At 46.0% G+C, this 15,441-nt stretch overlaps 2 protein-coding genes and 1 non-coding gene across 3 annotated transcripts; all 3 read left to right on the forward strand.

The window, feature by feature from the left end:
- The first annotated feature begins 1,501 nt into the window (after positions 1-1,501).
- Positions 1,502-5,556, forward strand: LOC120641735 (oxygen-dependent coproporphyrinogen-III oxidase, chloroplastic-like). Its single transcript, XM_039917958.1, has 8 exons — positions 1,502-2,230; positions 2,875-2,950; positions 3,349-3,443; positions 3,891-3,974; positions 4,311-4,398; positions 4,790-4,914; positions 4,994-5,092; positions 5,242-5,556. The coding sequence occupies exons 1-8, from the start codon at positions 1,688-1,690 to the stop codon at positions 5,308-5,310; spliced, it is 1,179 nt and encodes a 392-aa protein (XP_039773892.1). The 5' UTR covers positions 1,502-1,687; the 3' UTR covers positions 5,311-5,556.
- Positions 5,557-9,370: 3,814 nt separating this feature from the next.
- TRNAE-CUC lies at positions 9,371-9,443 on the forward strand. The gene has a single exon. It is a non-coding gene; the product is annotated as a tRNA-Glu (tRNA).
- Positions 9,444-9,497: 54 nt separating this feature from the next.
- On the forward strand, positions 9,498-11,938 carry LOC120641736 (60S ribosomal protein L11). The gene is made up of 5 exons (XM_039917959.1): positions 9,498-9,655; positions 9,780-9,887; positions 10,298-10,340; positions 10,423-10,618; positions 11,517-11,938. The coding sequence occupies exons 1-5, from the start codon at positions 9,653-9,655 to the stop codon at positions 11,713-11,715; spliced, it is 549 nt and encodes a 182-aa protein (XP_039773893.1). The 5' UTR covers positions 9,498-9,652; the 3' UTR covers positions 11,716-11,938.
- The last annotated feature ends 3,503 nt before the right edge of the window (positions 11,939-15,441 follow it).

Below are 15,441 nucleotides of genomic sequence, written 5' to 3' on the forward strand. Positions count from 1 at the left end.
GCCACTGAGGTGGCAGCACGTGGGAGTCACATGAGCAGCTCAATGATTTCCTTTTTTAAAAAAAACAAATACTTAATAGTTGAAAATTCCATAATTTGAGAAACAAGAATCTACAGATGGCTGACATCCTAGATAAATTTGTGAAACGAGGCGGATGATGCGTGCACGAAGCATGTAAGCACAGTGTGTTTCTATACAATGGGAGAAAAAGAAAGAAACCGGCTCTCTACTTTTGCTAAATCCACTAAAATGTTGATATTTGCTGTTAGACACTATAAAGTCGTATGTATACATTAGAGTACACTATTTAGAATGTTTAAAAAAAATCAATGTTCTTTGACATTTAGCGAAGGCTGATTGCATTGCCTAGAAATTATCTAAAAGTTAGAATTTCCTACATAAAAAGATGAAAAAGAAAACAGTGGCTCAACATAAAGGCACAAAGCCAAACTTAAACTTATGTGTACAATAGTATTACACTTCATGTTCACCTTCACCAAGCTATGGTCCATGTTTACTTTGTCCGTTCGAAATACAAAACAATTTTATCTTAGAAGAATCCAACTTTTTTTTTCTTAAATAAAACACATCGAGAGACCTCTGGCCTCAGTTAATGAATATATATTCTTTATCGTTAGACTTTTGCGAGACTTGAGATGGACAGGCAACCATTGTTAGGTTTCGTCAAAGCCTGGAAGGGCTCAGAGGTGCAAACGACATGACGTAACTATTGTCTCTCGTTTACCTTTTCAGAACCACTTCATGAATGAAACTATAGAACCACTTGATGAGTGAAACAATATATGGCGCCTGGAAAATGAAGGCTGAAGCTACGCGCCATTGTTCAGGCACACGGAAATCCGGCACCCACAGGATTCATGCCTTCCACGGTTTGACTTCGACCACGCTTAAGACATCACCACTTCTCTTTCAACATGTTGTGTCAGTTGGTAGCTTAAACATCCAGTATTTCAGTATGTCGACCACTGTTTCGTCCCGTTTTTCAAAAACTTGTGATCCGGTAAGCACGACAAGCCGAGTATAGTTGACCTGCCTTCAGTATTCACCTTCCTGCTGGAACAGCTTTCTATTGAACGACAATCTGTTTGTTGTCGCCATGGAGTGACCGGAGATTGACAGTGATTTACCCCCATAATAAGGCCATAAAGTCTGAACCTGACGAGAATGATTGAATGAACACAACAGGTTCAGAACACTTATCTGAAAACGAAACAAGTTCAGAACATGAATGGCAACAAGACTGCAAATCCAATTTCAAATTAGCTCGAACAAACACGTCTCGTATGATCACATATGCTGATGTGCATGTCTCACCAGTTTGCTAATCAGTCATTTTTTTTCTCATCACGTTTTGAAATCAGAAGCCATTTTAACTGTCGCACGCATGCGGCATGCCTTCCCTTTCGCGGAATCTGAAAATCCCGAGAGCCCAGAACATGATCCGTTTCCTTATCCCCTGGGAAGCCAGCGCGGCAGAGCAGCAAGCCAGCAAAGCATAGGGGGAGCAGCTCTCCCTCCCACCCGCTCTTCCCTTTTGACTCCTCCCACCTGCAAAACCGCGGGCCGCATCCCGCCCGCGCCGCCCACCGGCGGCAGCCAGCCACCGCCCCCGGCGTCTACAAAAACAAGCATACCACCGCTCGCCGGACCCAATCAACCCCAATCAATGGCGTCGTCCCTCCTCTCCACCCCGTCCCGAACCCTAGCGCCCGCCCCGGCCCCCGCGGGGCTCCGCCGGAGGGCGCCGGCCCAGGTGCACCTCCCGCGCGGGTGCCCCGCCCCCCGCCGGAGCCGCGCGCTCCGCGTGCGCGCGTCGGTGGCGATCGAGAAGGAGACGCCCGAGAGCGAGCCGCCCCCGACGTTCCTGCGCGAGGACGGCCGCGGCGCGGGGTCCGGGTCCGTGCGGGAGCGGTTCGAGGCCATGATCCGGAGGGTGCAGGGGGAGGTCTGCGCCGCGCTGGAGGAGGCCGACGGCAGCGGCGCGCGGTTCGTCGAGGACGTGTGGTCGCGTCCCGGCGGCGGGGGCGGCATCAGCCGGGTGCTCGAGGACGGCCGCATCTTCGAGAAGGCCGGGGTCAATGTGTCCGTCGTGTACGGGGTCATGCCGCCGGATGCGTACCGCGCGGCCAAGGGGGAGGCCGGGAAGAATGGCGCCGCGGAGGCGCAGAAGGCTGGCCCCGTGCCCTTCTTCGCCGCGGGGATTAGCTCGGTAAGTGCCTTTCCCGGTGCATTGACGTGAAAATCCAATATCCCTTTTCCATTTCCGCTATGCAAATTCTAAGTTGCATGTAGACATTGCAATGCAGTAGGAAGCTAGTGTTTAGCTCCCCTGCTCCCAGTATAGGCAGTACATTCCATTTGTATGATGGGCACCGAGAATCAGAATGCGTTGAACCTGTTAACATTTATAAACAAAATTTGGTCATTTTGGCTTAACAAGCGTGATCATGATGCATAAATTACCCATTTGCTTTAGTTGTTGATATGTGCATGCTGCACAGTTGAATAGCTAGCATATTGTTCTGTGCTGACGGCACTAGCGTCGTGTACCTATATGATCGATCTTTTCACTGCTACAACAGAAGTGCATAGATTTCATTTAAATATTCTGTTAAGCAGTTGATAGATGAATTAGATGAATGTGTTGTTAGTCCTTTGAAGTGTGGTGATCAATTTCAGTTCAGTTTGTTCTACTCTACTTAATGTACACCATGCTCTTGACCTCTTGTTTAGTGACACTGATAATTTAATATGCTTATTCAGGGTTACAAAAATGCTTGCCAACTTTAGGCAATACTAATCTTAATACCTATGAATATGATACGTGGATTTAAAGATTATTTTTTTTGGCAGGTGCTCCATCCCAAGAATCCATTTGCTCCTACATTGCATTTTAACTACCGTTACTTTGAGACAGATGCACCAAAAGGTATCTTTTTATGCTATACAATCTAGAAGTATTACATTTAATTATATCCTGCACAATAAGAGGATTTGTGCTTCATTATATATGCCCCCCTCATGTACAAAGACCACTGAATAAATGAGATGCTCTTACACTTTGCTTTTTTAGTGAATATAGGCTTAAAATAGACTAAATCCTCTAGATATCTTTAAGAGAACCGGGGTCATGTTATTTTCTTAATGTGGTAACCCAAGTTTAACATGATCATCTCCAAATCCTTGTGCAAATATATCGCATTCATATAGATCTTTGGACGCTGGGGAAATTTTATGCACATTCAAAAAATTTATGCATACTGTAAGTGTCTTTCTTAGTAGGAAATGTGATTTTTAATGCTCATCTGTTATAATATCCAACTGCAGACGCTCCTGGTGCACCAAGACAATGGTGGTTTGGGGGTGGTACTGACTTGACTCCTTCATACATTATTGAAGAGGACGTGAAGCATTTCCATTCTGTACGTAACACCCCCGAAATATTGCAAAGCCATGTGCCCTAGACTCTAGGATGTTTTTCTTTCATATCTTGGGCAATGCTTGTCTCCTAGATAGTACTATGCTAGGCGAATCTATGGAATTAGTACTATTTTTAATGCTGCACCATTTCTAGTTGTAAACTAGTCTCAAATGTAGTTAATCAATCTATTAGGTTTCTGATATACTTTATAGCTGTTCTTTACTCTGAAAAAGGGTGTCTTTCAGTTCAACATGTGGGCAATCCACATTAGTACTAGCACAAGTAAAATTTATGGTAGGCTTTCTTATGGGCAAAGTTCTTCTGTTAATCTTGAGAGGAAACAGAACAAAAAAGAAGAGTTAATAAGCTAGGTAATAGCTATCCTAGCAGTTTAGTTGCTTCTTCATATTCGTTGAAAGTCATTAACATTTTTATTGTCTGACATCAGGTTCAAAAACAAGCATGCGATAAATTTGATCCAAGTTTTCACCCAAGATTCAAAAAGTGGTGTGATGATTATTTCTATATTAAGGTATTTTCAGTTCCTTCTTTTTGATTTTAGAAGCTAAAAAAGGAATCATTTCTACAGTTTGGATCGCATTGTTTAGTATCGTTTTTTTGCAATGACACAATTCTGCATTTCCTAACTTGGTTCAAATACCACGAAGAAAGAAAGAAAAACTTTTAACATCTTTTCTGTATTTGGTTAATGGTCTTGTGTCTTTGTGATGGCCATGGTATATTGGCAATCCTGGAGAAGATACTAATTTCCTGTTAGGAAGCTTTGGATGTAGCAATCAATAATTCTTAAGAGTTTCTGGCACCTTGTGTTTGAGTTCTCATGTAGTCATGTTGTCTTTTAATGCAGCACCGTAATGAGAGACGCGGGCTTGGTGGAATATTTTTTGATGATCTTAATGATTATGATCAAGAAATGCTTCTCAACTTTGCCACAGGTGGGACACTTTGCTAGACTGATAGGATGAACTTATTTGTATTTAAGGTTTCTAAAGTGGTTTCTAAATTGTTCAGTGTGATAGAGTTTCCACACATTTTGTGTGAGATGAGTTCAAATTTAAGGTGGCTATAGCTTTGAATCATGTTCTGTTTTCTTATGAGCTATTTACTATGTAGTTAAATTATGGGGCATTTGTGTTCTTGCCCCTAAATTATACTCCCTCTAAATTATGGGGCTATGTAGCGAAATTGATGTATCTAGGAAATCCAAAACGACTAATAATTTGGGACGGAGGGAGTATGTAGCATTTCAGTGTTTTGGTTGCAGTGCGATTTGAGGTGGGCTCAAGTAATGGTATTAACAACCAAGGTGTTTTTCTTTCCCTACAGAATGTGCGGACTCTGTACTTCCTGCATACGTACCAATCATAGAGCGGCGTAAGGACACTCCATTCACCGAGGAGCACAAGGCATGGCAGCAACTGCGGAGAGGTCGTTATGTGGAGTTCAACCTTGTAAGTGATTTTAGATTAACATAGCCAGTGTCTTTCGTGGATGAACGTCTTCTGGCTTTAATACCACCTTCTTTTGAAGGTTTATGATCGTGGTACAACATTCGGCCTAAAGACTGGAGGAAGGATTGAGAGCATACTCGTGTCTCTTCCACTTACAGCACGATGGCAGTATGATCATGTAAGTTAAAAATGCTGCTTTCCTCTGCCGACCAATAAACATAGACGTGTCTTTGTTTTGCCATCAGAGAACGTTTAAAGTCCTAGCAAAAATACAAAAGAAGAAAAGGTACTGCTGAAATACCACTAACATGTAACCCTTGCCTGCAGAAACCAGAAGAAGGGACTGAAGAATGGAAACTCCTGGACGCGTGCATAAACCCAAAGGATTGGATCTGATTAGCCGAAGTTTGTTTGTTCTTCAGATCTTTTTTGTTAGTGTTACCCTCCTTGTAACTTTGTTAGCTTGAGAGTTCCGGTCATACGTGTAGTTTCATCACGTCTTCTTTATCTGTAGAATCGTGAATAATAAATAGTATGATGTAAGAGCATCTCCAAGAGTTTGGCATTTTCTACTAAGATTTGCCAACTCCCTAAAATATATGTCAAGTAAAAAAAGAGACAATCTCCAACAGTTTGGCATAATTTACTCCCTAAAATTAAAGTTTTAGCTATTTAAATGCAATCGACGGAAAAGATAAAAGAAAAACACTTCCCCTCCATGGCGACGGGAGCGAACAAGGCGGAAAGGATAAAAGAAAGGGGAAATTTCTCCGATTCAACTTCTCCTACCACTCCATGGCGACGGGAGCGAACAAGGCGGGCCTCGCCACAGGGCGTGCCCTTGCCCTGCCGCTGATGCTGCTCGCCCTCGCCTTCCCTTCCCATCTCCTCCTCATCCACCACCGGCTGCTGCCGATGCACAGCACCTTGCTCTGCGATGGCCGCAGGGCCAGCGACAGCAAGGACGGGGCCACTGCGTCTAGGCTGTAACAATCAGGTGTTAATTCTCTGTAATTAAAACTAATTACAGTCATTAGTTTAAACTCACGCTACAAATCACCAAATCAAGTTGTTCCTGTCAGCTTGGGCCAGACCGGTCTGACCGGTTGGGGCTGAGTCAACCGTTTTGTTGGGCCCCACGTCATTTAAACCGCCATATCTCTCTCCCTTACCAGTACTCCCCTCACCAGCTCTCTCACGCTCTCTCCCGAGCCTCCCTCTCCCCAAGCCCTAAAGCTTCAAATCCTCCTTTTCCACTCGATTCAAGGTCAAGGTTGGATTAAATCGACTTGGGGAGGCTTATTCTTCGCTATTCCCTCCCTGGGGAGCAGGGGATTCAAGTTCTTCGCGGGGAAGGATTCATTCAAGGTATTTTATTAGGGATGGGTCGATCTCCTTTTCTAGATGATCTTAGGTGATTTTCCTCTAGTCAAAAACGTCCAAAGGTCTCCCTGAACTAGTGTCTAGAGGTGTTTTAGAATTGGTAGGCGATTTTCGTCGCACCAAGAGTCTAGCCTTTAGTCTAGGAAGGACCGGTTTGACCGGTATGGGTCCGGAGACTCCGGCCATTTGTCCGAATACTACGGGTTTGTAGTGGCCTAGCTACTCCGAGTTTATGTCCGGATATTCCGGACTTGGGAGTCCGGATACTCCGAGAATACGTCCGGATATTCCGGATTTTTGGTCTCGAGTCGCACACAGGCCAGACCGGTCTGACCGGTATGGCATACCGGTCTGACCGGTATAGCAATGGCTGAGAAGGTTAAATAGGAGGTTGTTGGTGCAATTAGTTGGAAATCAATTTGGTTATTCGTTATTTGTAATTTTTATAAATCATGCATGCATTCTCATGTCATATGCATATGCACACGTGTAGCAGCCGCAGCGGAGGAGGTGGTACACGAGGTGGTTGCGGAGCCACAAGAGCCGCATGGGCAAACCCCGCAGCAGGAGGGTCGTGAGGAGCCGACCCAAAGCCCAACTCACCCTAGTACTGAGTAGCAGTCCGAAGGCAAGCCCCGGTGCATGTCCTATTATTTCAAATTATGACACCTATATATGTATCTATTACTTGTGCATTACGTGTAGGAGTTGTTTGAAAACCCTAGTTGCATGATCCTTAGGTTTTCCTGGGCCCTATACTAGTATGTGTAGGTCGGTAGCACTGCTATGCTTAATAGGGTTCGGTAGAAGTCGAGTGATAATTCTGTCACTCGCGAGATATAGGATGTCTCTAAATTACATTATATGAGCTATTATGTTCAAGATAGAAGATATGGGCTGGGAGACCGGATGGGGGAATGTGTAGCCCCATCTGTGTTGATTAAGACCGTTCCGTTATTGGCTGTGCTGATCGGGGATTGAACTGTACTAATCACATGCCAGGAGTAGGAGGTAGTCGAAACCGGTAAGTCTAGTACTGCCTCGCTTCGAAGGTACAGAACTTTATCACCACCCCTTAGGGCGAGTCAAGTAGTCGCGGAGAAACGGGATGCATATGTTTACTTTTGGTGGTCTCACGTTGAGCTCGACTGACTATATGTAGGTGGGGCGGTTCTATAGTTCAAGGCGGGGAGGGGAATGATTGGTGCGTGTGGCCCGATGGGGCTTATGCGTGCCGTGTTGGTTAGGTCCACCTTGCAAGGTTAAATCGAATCGATTCGCCGTGTCTCGCGGTTATGAGAGCCTTGATCTCTTGGTCACATCGTAGAAAGGAAATGGAATAAAAAGATATGAGATGCAATGAGGGTTGTTGATATTTAATTAATGTTTGCCCACCTTAATTGTTGTAGGTTTGCAAATCATAGATGGTTAGTAAAGTTATTGTTATAAATGGAGCTTAAACTTGGAAGATAAGGACTCGCTTTTAGCGCTTTTCTGCAAAACCAACCACCAGCCCAAAAAGCTTTGTATGTCTAGTTATGTGGGCTAAATTATACCAACTGGTCGGGTAAGTCTTGCTGAGTATTAGTTGCTCAGGATTTGTTGCCACCACTTTTTTGTTACAGGACACCCAGACGTCGACTTCTGCCCCTGCTGCATTAAGTTCATCCGCCGTGATGCAGAGGGGGTGGGAGGTGATTGAGCGAGACCCCTAGACTAGGGCGTCGGCGGGTTGCACACTTGCGGCCTGAGCGTGCAGTCTCTCTGTTTTGTTGCGACCGGTCTGACCGGTCTAATGGACCGGTCTGACCGGTAGTCCTTGGGTAGATGCATGCAGGCCGGTTTGACCGGTTTGGCTAACCGGTCTGACCAGTGGTGCTAGGCTGAGCGTGGGCAGAAGTGCAGTGTAGTCTTTTCTTTAGTATAAATTCTAGTTGTAATATTGTAAGACTTGCGTGTCAAGTATGTATTTAAATTAGGGTTGTAAAACTGTTGTATTTGAACTCGGTTTGTAAAACTTATTATGTTTGTGGTGTACTACTATTGTATTTTTAAGTAGTGTCGTGCTTGTACCATCTGCGCCCACCTTCGCGTGGGATTACCGGTGTTGTTTCGACCGGGCCGTGGGTTGAGAAAGGACTGTCAAATTAAACCATTAAGTTAATGCGCCCGATGTGTTCAAATGACGGCCATTACACTTAATTTAGAGTTTTAATTTGGCGGTTCCGTCACATAGGCTCTCCTTCCCGGCGGCCGGGTGGTAGTACAAGGCGGCGGCCATGGCTGCTCCCTCTATCTTGTCCGCGTGTGCCGTGTGCGTGGTTGAATGGCTGCGTAGCCACTGTCGCGCCTTCCCGTCGTCTTCCATTTTTGCCCTTCCTCTTCCTAGCCGACGAGCCGCCGCGGTCCGCCATCGCTGGCTGCTGCGCCCTACAGCGCCGCTGCCAGTTTGCCGTCGCCATGGCCGCACCCCAACCGGATGCCGGCGCTCACGGGCAAGAGCTCCCCTGCTTCCTCCGGCCAAATCGGCCTGATCCCCACCGGTGCGTGGGCGACGAGGATGCCCGACGAGGACACCGCCCAGCCCCGCCACGGCCGTCGGCGCCGTCCCCCATCGCGCAGGAGAAGACGACGGGGAGGCGCGGGAGAAGACGACGGGGAGACATGCCGAGAGGAGTCCGTGGTACTAAGTGATATGACAAACTGTTAAAAGATGCTCTAATGCTAGCTGTTTGTCCCCACGTGAAAGAGCGAACCATCTCGTTTGCCGTTGCCCTGGTTTTCTGTCCAAGGATTAAAAATTGTGTGACCATTTATTTTTATCCAAGAGAACACTAGTAGAACTCATTTTTCATTCAAAGCGGGCCGCTCCATGACGGCCTAGGATTATTTTCGGTCTGTTCAAACGCTCACATCGATGGCGTGCACTGCAGCCCAGCCTAGTTGGCCCAAAGGCCCCCGAAACGGCCTCACGCGCAGGCAGACGTGCAATCGTTGGCGCCGTGCGGCTCCATGAGTCCATTCAAACAATTACTTTAAACTATATAAAATACCAGTCTGCCCTGATCACAATTCCGTTGTAGTCTAGTTGGTTAGGATACTCGGCTCTCACCCGAGAGACCCGGGTTCGAATCCCGGCAACGGAAATTTTTTTGCCAATTCGTTTCACGAAATTACTAAAACACCCCTCCACTCACTAGGTTGCTCAGGGCTAAGTACGTAATTGCACAAGGCATGAGGGGATTTAGGGTTTCTTTGTCTACATATAAAGCTTCCTCCCTCGTCCGCCGCCGCCGCCCCGCACAGCACTGCAGAACCATCTCACCTCCCTCGCCGTCGCCTCCCAGATCTTCCAATGGTGAGCTCGCGCTGTTCTTAGCGCCGCCCCCTTCTCTTTTTGTCCCATCGAATCGTTCGGCCCTCTCGTGCGTGCGGTTCTGACGATGTGGGGTTGGTTTCTGTTTTGATTTCTGCGATTGCAGGCGTCAGAGAAGAAGCAGTCGAACCCGATGCGGGAGATCAAGGTCCAGAAGCTCGTGCTCAACATCTCCGTCGGCGAGAGCGGTGATCGCCTCACCCGTGCCGCCAAGGTATTCGCCCATTCCACCTTAGTTTCTGCGCTCTGATTTGTATGCTTGCTCGGCGCTTGTGTTTCATAGTTTACTTTCAGCTGTGTATTGTGGTCTGTCGGAATCGTATCTAGTTGTGCTCCATTTCATTTTCTGTGAGAAATAATTCTGCTCTGTATGTTATCCTCCACTCCTCATGCCGTCAAATCATATCGTATTATATTTATCAACATAATAATTGTGCCGTCCAAATGCTTAGGAATACGATTGTTTGTCACATCAGTTGTGGTTTGATGTTTTTCGCATAGTTTCAGTTCGAGACTGGTCAATGTCCTTAATTGCTTTGATGTCTCTTTGTATGCACTATTCATCGTTGCCTTTGGACAATCTTCACCATTTGCTCTTCTCTAACCTCCAGTGATTGTTATCAGGTGCTCGAGCAGCTGAGTGGGCAGTCACCGGTGTTCTCCAAGGGTGATTTTCTTAAACCTGTCAGACAAGTATGTGTGTGGTTTGAGTTGACGGTGCTCAAACCGATGGTGTTATGATATTGCAGCGAGGTACACTGTGAGGTCGTTTGGAATTAGGCGTAATGAGAAGATTGCGTGCTACGTGACAGTGAGGGGAGAGAAGGCGATGCAGCTGCTGGAGAGTGGCCTGAAGGTCAAGGAGTACGAGCTGCTGAGGAGGAACTTCAGTGAGACCGGCTGCTTCGGGTTTGGTATCCAGGAGCACATTGATCTTGGCATCAAGTAAGATTATCCCATTTCTGCTCTCCAGTGATTTAAATGTGGTGTACTGTTTCTGTGAATGGATGCTTTTATGATGGCTGTTTGTCAGTAAGTAAACGAGGGAACATGTAACTTTAGATTCATGTGTGCAGCATGTGGGGTTTTCTACTCACTATGACAGCTTAACACAGTTTGAGAATCCACTAAAATTAGCTTTTTAGTAGCTTCATCTATTTTCTGTTGTGATAAAGTGACGGAATCATACAACCACAGAATTCCCTTTATGCCAATGACATCATTTTGGTCTTTTTATGTACTGGAATTGGTTTTTCATTATCTATTACAGTATCCAAGTTATTTTCGCAAGTCATGTCGAATTGGTGACATCAAATTTCCAATATTTTGTTCTGTTGAGTTCAATTCAATGTTTTTTTTCAGAAACTTCCACACCAGTGTGTATCACCTAGTTAATCTCAGTGTGTGCTTGTACCAGGGTTGCCATGTTAGCTCGAGTCCTTATCAAGTCAAAATGCTGTTCTTTAGGTGTATCTGATTTTTGTATCTTATTGATTGCGTGGTTAGCTTGGTTGTCCAGGTCTATGGTCAAATTTGTAGTAATGTGGTGCAATGGGCATATTTTGCTAAATTTGACAAGCTATTTGTGACCTGGTGTATCCTTGTTATAAATTGTGCATATGATGCCATTCCCACTTGGTTCAGTTTGTAGAACATTATAAACTGTGTGCATATGTGGGCATTGTGTGTTTGTGGCTCGTTTCTCCTCCCTTGCGGATTTGGAATTTCAGGATACTTATTGTGCATATTTGCAGGGGATAGTTCCCTTTTCCCGGCTGCCTGGTGTCTGCTTAATCAAGTGTTACATTTTGTTAATAACCATTTCTTTATCGCATTATCTCAGGTATGACCCATCTACCGGTATCTACGGCATGGACTTCTACGTTGTTCTTGAGCGTGCTGGGTACCGTGTCGCCCGCCGGCGCAGGTGCAAGTCCCGTGTTGGTATCCAGCACAGGGTCACCAAGGAGGATGCCATGAAGTGGTTCCAGGTCAAGTACGAGGGTGTGATCCTCAACAAGGCCCAAGCCAACACCTCCTAAGCATCACAAGAGCTTAGCCCCGCTTTAGAGCTCGCGTTACTTAAGTTTCTCTGGTGGTTGGATTTTTACTAGAAAGAAACAAAATGCTGTCAGTTTTGCCTGTACTGCAGTTGGACCCTTTTTCTGGGTGCCCTGTACTTTCATCTTAATTCTCGCTTGTATTTTACCCACATTGGCAGAAATAGTAGATAACTGGCTTATTCTCTCAAGTAGCGTTTTGTTTTGTTTTGTTTTGTTTCGTTTCGTTCTTGGAAAATCCTGAGTACCAATGTGCTACAAAATCGTGCTAAATTAGATCTGAACTTAATTTCGGGAGATAGTATGCGCAATCGAAACTGAACCTGTAATCGCCCGTGCATTGTGCTGAACTGAACTTGACGCCATGTCTGTCAATTATTTTCCTGCACCTATCAACTCCTCTCCGATGTGCTCGTTAGGAAATTGCTCCATGGAAAGCACAGGCATGTGTTCAGAACTTCAACAAACAAGTCTCTAAACGCTTCAATTGCTAACGAAGATGGCGTTTGCTTTTTTTTATTCCCTATATATAGGCGTTTACTCCAAGTTAAAAAAACTCCAAATAAACTTTTTTTTGCAAGGAAATTAAACTCTTTATTTGTAAATATAAATAATAGCAATTATTAACCATCACTTGAGTTCTCTTACTGTCTTCAATCGATTTTTCGCTGTGGAATCTGTTTCCAGTCCAGCGCGCGGGCAAGGCCCATATGTGGGATACGGCCCAGCAGCTCAGAGTGTCCAGATCTTACGTTTCCTAGTCAGTACAACTCGCGGTCCGGCTTCCTCTCTCAGGTAATATTTCGTAAAAACCAATTAATTTTTTTTGAAATCAACCCGCAATCCAACAGACTAGGTTCAGATTAATTGGTCAAAAAAACCTTAAGTTTTTATAAAAGCAACTCGCCTTCTTTGTCGTCTCTTAGAATTTTTCTTAGAAAAATCCTTGGATTTTAATTAAATCAAATCACAACCCGTTCTATCCGTTACTTCTACACGACCAACATTATTCGTACAATTTGAACACCAAAACATGTTGGAACCAAAAGTTGCTCATCAAATTTGATAAAAAAATTCAAAAATTACAACTTTATTATAGAGTAAATTTTAAAATTCAAAATACTTTCGTAATTCATTTGCACAAACACTTACATGCGAGCCGTAGTACCTATAATTTGGACACCAAAACGTCTTCAAAGCAGAAAATTATTAACATAAAAGTTGCCTAGAATTTTAAAATCTACAACTTTACTGTATAGCAAAGTTTTGTAAATTCAAATCATTTTCATAATTTGTTCAACATGACATCTTGTTTGTTAAAAATATAATATCGTACCACCATCCTTCTATGACTTCTCATGATATCTCCACAATAATGCATCATATTTTCATATAACTATTACTGCCTTAAAAAGTAACACGTCTATTAATTGCAACATGGTTTCACAAATACATTAAGTTTTCGACTAATTGTGCTCCGCCTTTCCTAATAAAATTATTTTACCCCTTCTTTCACCCAAAAAATATAGCAACAAATGTCATAGCTCCATTTCGATAACCAAAATAATATGCTACTCAAAATATCGTCACCATAATAAAATGCCCAAATTATATACTGAGTGCAATAGCGGGTTGCAGACCATGACACCTATGCGAAAATAATAAAACGACATATTTATCTTAACAACGTTGTTTAAAAGAAAAAACTACTACATACATGAACTAAAGTTCATGTCAACTACAATACTACACCGTGAGATACGAGTCCCGCGCAACGAAGCCGCGGCCCTTTCTAGAAAATAACCCGCGGTCCGTCCTTCTCTTAAGAAATTTTGCGAAAAAAATCCTCAACTTTGGTTGAAATGAACCCACAGTTCAACCTCCTGTCCTCGTTTTCTCCTCCCCACCGTCCGGCCGTCGTCCTCGGCCCCTCGCCGCCACTGCCCCGCGCGCTGCTTGCGCCGCTGCCCCGCCATGTGATGTTTCTTCCTGACATCCCATGTGATTGGAAAGTTTTATTCCAGGGGGGGACGGGATTCCAAATACCGATCTCCCTCAAGCGTCCTCACGTGGGAGCAACGAGGCCGAGAGCGATGTGTGCTGGAGATGACAGCGCGCTGTCAAGTTGCACCGCCAAGAATGATCGATCAACTGCCAATCCATGGAATGGATGGACTTCTACGCCCAGTACGCCGTGCTTGAGCGTGCTGGATACCATGCATATGTTGCTCGGCGCAGGAGGGGAACGGGAAGATATACTACTACTCCGTATCGATCGGGGCGCCCGGCGAGTAATTTGATCGTCCTTAGCTTCAGAAAAAAAAAGATATAAAAACTATAAGCCGGTTTTGATGAGAGCTGTGACAGCTTTTCATGTTAACTTTCGGCTTAGCCCATTTGATGATTAAGCTAAGGAAGAACAAGAACATTTTATTATCGGCCCCATTTGCTGAGACTTCTTTGCCAAGCATTTCCTTTCCTCCATGGACATTCTCGAGCTTACTAAATTTCTGGAAAATTGGAGCACTTAAGCTGTCGGTACCCTGTAGCAGGGATACCCACTCTTACTGCAGCAAGGCAGGACCCGCGTAGTTATCCGTAACTACGCGTAAGGACGGAGTAGCTAGGCCCCGCCAGTCAGGCTCTTTCCTCACCAAGCAAACGGCCCCGGACCCGTTCCCCGCCTGGGGATAAGTCCGGAGACGCCACGTGTCTCTAAGAAAGGGAAGCTCCGAGCTGACAGTCAAGGCCTCGGACCCCCCCATAGGGGTCCGGGACCTCCTGCGCCATCCGGACCCCCCCCCCCTTACCGTGTGGGGGTCCAGAGCCGCCACGTGCCCCGGTGGCACAGGCGCGGGCTCGTGCGCGAGTCCTTCGCAAGGAGACTCGCCCACCCACCGCATTTAATGCGAATGGTTGAGGCGTGCTCTGTCACCGCGACACACGGGACAGCCTTTGTCAGGCCTCACTGTGCACAGCGTATTACCAAGGTGCACAGTGCGGCCGCCTGTGCCGCGCCCGCGCAGAGACCGTCTGCAGCATTAAATGGATACGACGGCACAGCACTTTTCCATCATGCCGCCTACGCCGCTCCCTACACAGCCGTTCAGCTACGTGGCAGGCGACGCCACTAGCTACGTCTGGCATCGTCCCGACAAGACGGCGCCTGGACATGATGAACGAGGTACACCAGGAGCAGGCAAGGGATTCCAGGAGAGAGATCCCCGCTGCCTGCGACGCCATGATGTATGAACAGTACGTTAATTTATACTACACCGTTGGGCCCACTTGTCGGGGACCCAACAGCCATGTACGCGCCTCCCTTGAGATATAAAAGGGAGGCGCTCGCTGTGCACTACAGACTTCAAGCTCTCCGCACACACCAGCCCTGGTGAGCTCGCTCACTCTCGTGGGAAGGCAATACAACACACAGTGGACGTAGGGTATTACGCTCCGGCGGCCCGAACCACTCTAAATCTTGCTGTGTTCATCGTGTTCTCGAGTGAGATCCATCTGGGACTAGCTAACCCCCGAGTACACACCCTCTGGGCTAGGGCGGGTGCATTCCGCCACCCGGCCGTGGTTGTAGCACCTCGACATTTGGCGCGCCAGGTAGGGATGGTCTTGAGCTGTCCTGTCAGAGTAGAGTCTAGCCTCTGCAGCCGCGCGTCGAGGTCATGATGAAGCGCCGAACTACTGACTCAGCCC

The sequence above is a fragment of the Panicum virgatum genome, chromosome 7K, assembly GCF_016808335.1.
Source record: "Panicum virgatum strain AP13 chromosome 7K, P.virgatum_v5, whole genome shotgun sequence".
Taxonomy (NCBI): domain Eukaryota; kingdom Viridiplantae; phylum Streptophyta; class Magnoliopsida; order Poales; family Poaceae; genus Panicum; species Panicum virgatum.